Genomic DNA, 10,061 nt, shown 5'->3' on the forward strand with positions numbered 1-10,061 from the left:
CCCCCCCCCCCCCTCCCTCTTTCGTGAAACGTGTATCAGCTCTAACTCTCTTGTCAAGCAATTTGGAGGACGTGCAACTTGGCTGGCAAACTATGCCGACAGCTCTAACTCCGATGGCAATGGCCATGGAACACACGTTGCTGGCACAATTGGAGGCTCGACTTACGGAGTTGCAAAGAAGACCAACCTGTACGCAGTCAAGGTGCTCGACTCATCTGGATCAGGCACCACGTCCGGCGTCATTGCAGGCATGAACTACGTTACTTCTGATGCACAGACACGCAGCTGCCCCAACGGCACCGTTGCCAACATGTCTCTCGGAGGTTCCTCGTCCACATCTATCAACAGCGCTGCTCGATCTATGATCAGCGCAGGTGTCTTCCTGGCAGTTGCCGCTGGTAACAACAATGCCAACGCGGCCAACTACTCCCCAGCCTCCGAGTCCACGGTCTGCACGGTTGGAGCTACCGATTCGAATGACGCTCGTGCCTCTTTCTCCAACTACGGCAGCGTTGTCGATATTTTCGCGCCCGGCGTCGACATTCTATCATCATGGATTGGAAGCACCACCGCCACCGTAAGTTCATGTTATTCAAGTTTTCATATTATGTTTGCCTCGCGCTGACTTACCATCCAGAACACCATTTCCGGCACCAGCATGGCCACTCCCCACATCACTGGTCTCGGTGCATACCTCCTGACACTCTTCGGCGCTAAGACGCCTCAAGCCCTTTGCACATATATCCAGAGCATCGCCACTTCCGGTGTCCTGACCAATATCCCTAGTGGAACCGTCAACTTGCTGGCTTTCAACGGCAACCCATCTGGTTAAGACTTGCAACTAGAACATCTACGCTACTAGACGAATCCTGTGGGATCATCGCCACGTATTTTCAAGCTACCGTTCACGTGGTATCATGAAAGCGACAAGGACTTGTCAACTAGCTTGTGATATTCCATAAAAAGTTCAAGATCGCTGAGTTGATGCTGTTGAAGAGTTATATAGTATGTACATGGGATGAGTCTGTATATAGAGAAATTGATTGTTATTACATTACCTTATATTTTTTCATTGCCATTGCTCGATCATTCAAGTTTCTTAAGGCCTTTACATGTGACAATCAGAAGTAGTCAACATAGCTTTTAAGAGGTATAGTATGAAGAAATTATAGGAACCTATAGTTGCATAGTTAGAGTTTGAGCACGCGACAAACTTCTTGGTAGGTTTTATTTTGTCTAACAACTTAAATATCCTATGCTGTTTCAAAGCCGGTAAGCGACTATCTTGCTAGTCTCATAAGTATATTAAAAAATAGAAGACATCATGGCCCCTAGTGGTGATGCTCGTTGTTATCATCGCCTTCGGGGGCAAATGGAGGGTCTGCCCCATCGGTATTTGGATTCCACGACGGATTGGAACCCGCGTCTCGCCATCTCACAGACCGCGGGCCATGCTTATTCCAATCCAGAATCGCATTGAAATCCCTGCATGTATGTAAACTTGACCAGTTTGGCAAAGCGTCTCTCCTACGGGGGTTATCCAACGGGTCATAAAAGAGTGCCGGGGTAACATCGGCGTTGCACATAATGCTTATTCTCAACATATCAATGCAGTGATCTATGAAAAATATTAGGAGATATGCCATATTGTATGGAGATCACGTATTGCTTACCAAAGTGAGTGAAGATGTTTTCGTCGGGGACTCCCTCGTCAAGGAACTTATAGTGATCGTAGTTGAAAAACAGGCCCATCCTCAAGGAGTTCTGTCTATTGTTAGTCGCCAAGATTTCTGTCTAAACTGCACACTACCAAACTTACTAGACAATGCAGTAAATGAAAGACTTCTAGCATCGCCAGATACCCACCACCATGTTCTTCCGGTACCTTGTGTAATGGATTATCAGGTGTGCCGGTAATATTTAGTGCCTCTCTTTCTTGTTCTGTTATCCAAATCCCACCTGCCCCGAGCTCGATCTCATGCCAAGCAATATCAACCTCGTCAGAGTGTTGACCCGGATCCATTCGCCACCTATTCTTCTGTCTGAAATCCGCCGCATAATGATGCGGAGGTTTGTATTGCACTGCTTCTAATGCTGGTGCTAGTTGACAGTCAATATGTATTCTAAAAATCATTTTGTACGGCTCATACATATTGTGGAAATGTCCCGCCATGTTAGGTCTGGCTTTGGCCGATTCCTAACGATGTAAACCAAACATAGGACAGCAATTAAATTAGTGCAAAGAAGGAAAATCGTCGATCGTGGCCATCTAGCCCTCAACTGTCCAGTTGGCAGTGGAACACTTGTCGCATGTTGTTTTTCTGTCTGTGGCAGTGATTCATAGAGAGGTTTTAATGATAGCAATCTTGGCCACATCATGAAAGGTTTGCGCATCAAGTTGTTAAGATGCCATGCAATTTAGATATTTGAAACATAATGGTGTTTCTTACTCATTGAAATTTGCTAGTAAGGAAAGATCTCGGGTAGCACCAAATCATAGCGCATGGAGATTCCGATACTATTGTGGATTTGTAAGTCCAAGACTATCTCGAACATGGAAGGTCGTGGCAACCCACAAAATCTCCTCGTTCAATCAACATTCATTCACAAGCAGCAACACGTCATAGGTAGATTCCTGTCTCGCATACCCTCGGACTAGAATACTGATAGTCATCGGCTCTGCAATGCCAAGGTGGCCAGGCCGTACTTTCGTAGTAACCTTCAATGTTTTTCACGCCCCCAACTGCTTGATCGAGTTTAGCATGACTCTTTGTAACGCACTGTTTATAAATCTCCCCGACTCAAAGTTCCGGACTTAGAAAGCCCGTGCAGACAATCTCGTATGACCCAACAAATTGTTTGATAGCAAAAGGCTAGACTGTTAGGACAATTCGGAATATCTCTTTTATGCCTACGCCACTGTAATGAATTTGGTCATGAAAGCATCTAGGCTCACCTGAAGGCATCATTCGGGAATTAGGTTGCACGTTCATTTATTGTCAGAAGCAACAAGTCCTACCAGGATCAAGAATAAATTGGTCGGTCAGAAAAGCTTTGTGGCACAGGGCTCGTATGTCATCGCTTATTTCACAACGACCTTCCTTTCACGGGGTTGTTCCCAAGTCATAGTGCTGCAAGGAAATCCTACTCGAGTAAATCCGTTACTCAGGACCCACTGTTCACAACAGTGTTCTAGGCGATAGATAAGAACGTCTAATGCGAGGCTCTCCCTCTTAAATCTATGATTCAACGATGTGTGGCACTATATAACCAGCGTTGAGCTCTCTATACGGGACAGTATACTTCTTCCGCACTATCCCTTTTCTTCAAATTGGATAAATCTCTCTCGGATTTGTTTCATTAGATAAAATGAAGGTTTCAACCATTTTGACTTTGGCCATTCATGCTGCCAACGTTCTCGCTGCGCCGATCGCTGCCCCGGAGGCTGATCTCGCTAAAGATTCCATCATAATCAAGTCAGCCGGTACTTACAAGAGGGACGCGCCCGTGTTGGATAAAGACTCCATCATCATCAAATCGGCCGGCACTTACAAGCGTGATGCCCCTGCTTTGGAAAAGGACTCGATCATCATTAAATCTGCTGGGACATACAAGCGAAACTCTGCGTCACTCGAGAAGGATTCCATCATTATCAAATCCGCAGGCACCTATAAGAGAGGCGAGGACGAGAAGCGAGAGCCTACAGATGTGAGGAGTACCAAATTGTTTGACTTGTTTCAGGTGCTGACCAAATCCTCAGCTTTCCAAAAACTCCATTATCATCAAGTCTGCAGGCACATATTAAAGGCTCTCAAAGTTGACCAGTGTATATGTCCCGTCTCGATGATAGATAGACATAGTTCACATGTTGAATCATGCAAATACTTCGGTACTTGACAAGTCCGTGGATCAAATACAACATTAGTGTTCTTTGACCTGAAATATATCCTGTCTACCCATCTCTCATATTGATGTATTGTGGATGACTTTTCAGGAGTTTTGTAGCCTATCGCCAATCAAAGGAAAGTAGAATGACACTAGTCTACACGACTACTTTGTCTATGTAGCCCAAGGATCTTGAGAATTGACTCTTCGGATAATTTCTCTTCTTTGATAGCCATACCCAGCGTTTCAATGTGTTGTGATAGCAGCCCAGCGTTCTAACTTGTTCAATATTAACTTCGGACACGAGGCAATAACGCGATCATGAAGCGAGACCATAAAGATTAAAGAATTGTAACACCCCGTTCAAATGTCATAAATAAATAAGATATCGTGAATATCCACGATACCAGTATCATCTCAGTCAATCACGATCTTCGACCTCCGTCATCAGTCATCTGCTTGAAGACTGAAAAGAGGACAGTAGGGTTTCCTGGATTCTCATATATCAAGGGTCGTATTATACTGGTGCACGGCCCATGGGAGGGTGTAAGCTTGATCAACCTAAACGAATTGCGCCTTAGCAGCGCAAACGGATTAGTGAGTTCTTTAGCAGAGATATTGAAACAATCAAATTGGCGCCACAGCTAATGATGGACTAGTGTTGTTCCGTTTTGGGCTATAGGTGTGAAAAGTCATCCAGGGGATCCTGGTTTCTGTAGAAGAGCAGGTCCACCTACCACGAGCATAGACGAGTTCTGGCTCGGCGCATGTAGTAAACACTACTGCCAATTCTGATCATGACGGTCATTTCTGAGTGATTATAGGCTCTTTATGTTGAAGTCTAATTGGAGGGGTTACCTGAGTTCTGGCAAAGCAAACGTGACTACTTGATTAAACGAAAGGGAGACAATGGGGTTTATGAACAAGTTGAAAATGTGAATCGTATGTCGAATATATCGGACCGCCATGTCCGCCATTCAATATCTTGAGCTAGATGTCTCTGGAACGCATTGTATGTGTTCGCGCTGTGCATCTTGTCATTTGATATATGTTGCTTCCACATTGGCGATGATGCATCATGAGATACGCAATCGGCCAAAGACCATCTCATGCGCACCAAAGAGTTTGTTGCGGATGCTTGAAGACGGCGCAGCTCACCCTAAACCTGTTCCTGATGTGACTGTACAATGGTAGCGTGAAGATCAAAGAGTTCGTGGCTTAAAATGGTCTGCGGATTGAAATTAGGTGGGGGACGCGAACCGAGCGTTGCAAGGTTATCGCTCCATAGCCTAGCCCTTTCTGTGTAGGATGTGCCACCAAATCACACCCAAACTGCATGCCCAAGGAGTTCGTATTTGAGAGCTGACACTCCCCTAGACCAGAGTCAAGATGCGTTCTCGACTGTCTCTGCTTGCCGCTGAAGCTTGAGTCTCGATTACTTTGCTCGAGCATCATGTCAACTCTGGGCATCTAGGTTGAGTGCTTGCGGGGAAGGGGGCGATACTTGACAGCACATTCGTTCAATTTTTGAGCTTATTTCTCTCTTTTTCTGCCTGTCGCTTCTCGTTCTGACCGGCAGAAACCCGGAACAGCGATGATGCATGCAGCTGGCCGAAGAAGCTCACACGATACTCTAGTCTCCGGCAAATGGCGACCTTGGGACATCTTAGTGCGTGACCATGGCAGCCAGGGTGGCCGGGGTGGACGAGGCGGCGGCAATGGGATGAGCGGAGGGAATGGAGGGAGTGGAGGTAATCATAATCGAGAAGACAACGACAATTCTAATGGAGAAGGCAGAGGGAGGGCAAGCGGGAATGGAAATAACAATGGCGGCAGCGGGCGAGGCGGAAGCGGCAATGGTCGCGGGAGTGGTAGTGGTAATTCAAACGATGATGACGATGATGACGATGATGCGGGAGGTAATTCAAATGGAAACGGCGACAACAATCGAGGCGACACAACGACGAAGACTCAGAAGAAGACCACTAGTGCCCGGTCCACGACAAAGGTGCCTAGTCGGACAACCTCAACCCCTAAGGCGAAAGCCTCTCCAACAACTACCACAAAGGAGGCTGCTTCTCCTGCCCAGACTCAGAAGGCTCAGGTTGTAGAATCATCGACTTCAACTCCGGCACCGTTGCCCAAAACTAAGTCGCCGGGCACGGAAGATGTCACCGCGGTCCCTGCCACACGACAGCCGGCGGCGTCCAATTCTATCGCCTCAAATCGGGATGACTTCACATCAACATCGAGTTTGAACAGTGAAGCAACCGAGCTACCAGTGCCGGTGACATTGGCTTCGAGTGAAAGAGGCGGATTGCCTTCTGGGGCGACACAAGTAGCTGGGGCGCCCGGGCCGAGTACTAACACCGCTTCGTCTCAGTCTCCTGTGCCCGGATCGGGAGGTCATAGAGGTTCGAGTAATGTGGGCGCCATTGCGGCAGGCGTCGTAGGTATGTATATGTGCCCGACTGCCAACATGACCGAGGCTAACAAAGTCAAAGTTGGAATTCTTGCTCTGCTCGTTCTGATATTCCTCGGCTGGAAGTTCCGTCGGTCCAGATTTCTTGGACCTATCACCAACCGCTTTGGAACGAACCGTGGTGGCAAAGATCGGCAAGGCATAAATTCCTCCCCAATTATGGGCGAATCTCTCCTCATAGGAGCTGGAGCAATGGAACGCGGCCGCAGTGATGGAAATGTTAGCCCACCTGCCTATGAAGATACTCGGTCTCGAATGGAGGCAGCTGCTGGCCCCCTTGCCAGGCCTAGCCCTGCTATGACACGGTCTGGCAGTCATCGTGCTCATCAGAGCACCGGAGCCCTGCATGGAGGATCCTCTCCACCTCGGTATGGAGATCATCCTCGACCGGTGCCACCTATGGCCGAGAATCCTACGAGGGTTCCTATTTCTCTAATTCCTGGACCGATGCGTGTTAGACGAGCAACTTCACCAACTTCTGCGGCACGTGCAGCGCCGCAACAAGGAGGAATGGGCCCACCCACTCCTAATCTGAAGCGGAAGCCAGTGGCGAACCGAACGATGAATAATTTGCCTGTACCACCGCCTGAGCCCTACGGGCGTGAACCGTCAGATGTTAGTGACCGGCGAACGACAAACCATTCTGGCTGGTCATCCTTTCTGCCGCCAAACGAAGAGACCACCGATACAGACAAGCGACATAGGGATAGTTTCGTAAGCATTGGTGGTGTCAGCATAGCTAGCAGTGGGGTGATATCGCCCTCTATCTTGAACTGGCCTATGCCACCATCCACGCCTCCGACAATGTCTGTGGCGGGATTATCAGAAGACGGCAGGCAGTCAGCTCAAGGGCGGGTGCGTCCAGGAGAGCAACCTCCCACTGTGCGCCAAGTCTATCGACCGCCCACTCAGCCAATACCCGCCAGAGCAAATATGGATACTGCTGCGTCAGCCCATGTGAATGACGGCGCGGAAGTTCTAACAGCATCCCGAATCACATTCCAGCAGCCCTCGAGAACTGTTGTCAGAGTGCAAAGACGTTCAACTCAGAGCTCGGCACCAAGTTCCGTCTGGAGCGAGTCAAGACAACCTCGAGAACGATGAGAATATCACGAGAGCATTGAATCGATCTCCGACTCCCACGGAGAAGCCTAAGGTTTATTATCTAATGTATATTTGTCACGATCATGTATACCAAATGATTTCATAGCATAGCGTAGCAACCGAGTACAAATTTTGGGTATCAATTATTATTCCACTTCAACGGAGAAGTTAAATATTCAAATTGTCCTCAGCCGATAGGGTGACACGGCTCATGAGACGTACTTGAGCAAAGATAGTCCTGTAAAACGCCCGCCAAAGACTGGCTGCAAGTGGTCAAATAACGCCCCAGTGTCTTCTTCTTTCACGCCCACGATGGGCTCCGGATCATACGGCAGCATTTTGGACAAAACATCCTTTGCCTCCCTGGCTAAATCATCGGCTTCGCTGTTGATCATATCGGGAGCCTTCTCTTTCAAGACCTGGGAAAGGTGGTATTTAGTACGAGCAACGGCAGCATCTGGCCAAAAGTTCTTGCCACCTCGTTCACTCGCTTTGGAAAGTGCTTGCCTCATCCATCGCCTGTTGCATCTAGGTCAGCTTTGCTAATCTAAAGAGCCATCAATGACTTACTCGGCTTCGTCCAACCTGCCAACATAATGGCACATAGCAGCATACGCGTATTGGCTTTGCAAAGAAAAGTAATTTGCCCGCCCTTGGAATCCAAGCCTTGCTTCAAGGATTTCGCGGTGTAATGCCAATGCTCTATCTTTGTCACCTGACTGTAAGATGATACAGGCGAGATCATACTGATATCTAAGGGTGATCTGTCTATCACCAAGCTGACTGATTATGGCTACAGCTTTCTCTGCTAGCTCAATAGCTCTCTTGAAGTCTCGACGATACATCCTACAGTAGGCCATGTGGTGATGGAGCTTTGCTATTGCGAAGGCGTCCGTCGGATCTGTGTCTGTTCCAAGCTCGCGATATTTGTTATAGCAAGTTTGATAGATAGGCTCGGCACTGACATAGTCGTTGAACTGCAGTAAAGCGTTGGCATAGTCGGCGAAGGCGTTGTTTAACAGAATCTCGTCATCCCTAGTCACATCTTGTGGTGCTTTCTTCTTCACAATCCGCTTCCTGTACTCTAGAATGCGGGCCAAGCGGTCTTTGCTTTCCTTTCGCTTGCTGATTCCTGAGTATTGCAAGAGTAGATTGATTGTAATGTTGATTTCAGCACGAAGATTTTCTTCTTCGATTTCCAACTCATCAAGAATCTTCTCGGCAGAGTTTAACAATCTCAGCGCATCAACATGGATATATCTCTGCCATAGTAACACACCGCCGTCTTTGAATAGCTCTGCGAGACCAAGGAATGGAGTAGGTGTTGTTATAGACAAAGGATCTCCATATGCCTTTTGCAGACTTAGGACATGGGGGAGATATTCTTTGAACTCATTCCATTCAGCTGCTTTAGGAGTGTCGAGTGATGGTCGCGGGAGATGGAAACGGACTAAGTCGTATGCATGACGGAAGATTTCGTCACGCTTCTGGGGCTTGCTATTCAAGTCTTTTAGGAGACGGGCTTGCAATATACGATGTACATTATAGACCTCGCGATCTCCACGCTTGTTCTTTTGCTCGACGAAGCGTTGTCCAAGAAGATTTGGTATTATGACCCGGAAACTGTGAAAGTTCAGCAAGTTTATGTTAAGTGGGTTGATCTAGATGTACTCACCGAGCTGGCTTCAGATAAGCTGGTCCTGGCTTGTTTGGATCGTCTCTCATGAGCAGTTCCTTTTGGATACCGTCACTATCTAAAAATGCCATAATCTCGAGGACCTTTCTAGCATCGGGGCTCAGGTCCCGAAGAGCTAGATGGAAGACAGACGCACTGCGGTCCTGCGATTCCATCTGACCGCTTCCCATTCTCGCTTTCGGACGCCATTCATCCCAATACTCCCAGAACTCTGCCAGGCTACATCCGGACTGCCTGACATATCCAGAAATATATGTGATGAGGAGTGGTAAGCCGGCAAGAGCCGCTATCTCGCCAGCGATTTTGTATTCAGGATCTCTCAAGGAATTTTCTTGGGGTCGCAATTCTGGCGGTAGGCGATGGATCAGTAGTTTTCGACCTTCGTCGACGTCTAGATCTTGGAGGGTTATTCGAAAGTAGTTGATAGGTCTGGAAGGTGCCGTGAGACTTTCATGTCTTGTCGTGATTAAGATGGACCCATTAGTGGCAGAAGTCTTGGTTGGTGTGTAGACATCAATGTCATCCCACTTTTCAACGTTGTCAAACACCATCAACCATCGTTTGTCCTGAGTAGTCTCTAGAAAGTCTCTTCCAAGCTTGATCAAGACATCTTGCTCGGTCCCTTCTGGAGCAAGGCGTAATTGCAATGCTATTTGGCAGAAAGTATCACTAGATCCCACTGGAGTCTCCGCCTGAACCCAAAAGATATAATGATAGCAATGCTCGTATCTCCAGCTATATTCAACAGCCAATGCGGTCTTGCCCATGCCACCTTCTGCGCTGACAACGCAAACTCGCCCGGGTTCGGATAAGATTTTGTAGAGACTTGCAAGGTCTTTATCTCTACCCATGAAGTCTTCATTGCGTGGAAATGACCAGGTTCTCAGTAGAGGC

General features: G+C 47.8%; 2 protein-coding genes across 2 annotated transcripts; both read left to right on the forward strand.

Annotated features, from left to right (window-relative positions):
• Positions 1-310: 310 nt before the first annotated feature.
• Positions 311-832, forward strand: UCRPA7_2744 (putative serine protease protein; the record flags this gene model as incomplete). Its single annotated transcript, XM_007915318.1, has 2 exons — positions 311-577; positions 638-832. The coding sequence occupies 2 exons, from the start codon at positions 311-313 to the stop codon at positions 830-832; spliced, it is 462 nt and encodes a 153-aa protein (XP_007913509.1).
• A 2,537-nt stretch (positions 833-3,369) lies between these two features.
• On the forward strand, positions 3,370-3,805 carry UCRPA7_2745 (hypothetical protein; the record flags this gene model as incomplete). The annotated part of the gene is made up of 2 exons (XM_007915313.1): positions 3,370-3,708; positions 3,761-3,805. The coding sequence occupies 2 exons, from the start codon at positions 3,370-3,372 to the stop codon at positions 3,803-3,805; spliced, it is 384 nt and encodes a 127-aa protein (XP_007913504.1).
• Between the last annotated feature and the right edge of the window lie 6,256 nt (positions 3,806-10,061).

The sequence above is a fragment of the Phaeoacremonium minimum genome (assembly GCF_000392275.1).
Source record: "Phaeoacremonium minimum UCRPA7 unplaced genomic scaffold PA7_03_scaffold_191, whole genome shotgun sequence".
Lineage (NCBI taxonomy): Eukaryota > Fungi > Ascomycota > Sordariomycetes > Togniniales > Togniniaceae > Phaeoacremonium > Phaeoacremonium minimum.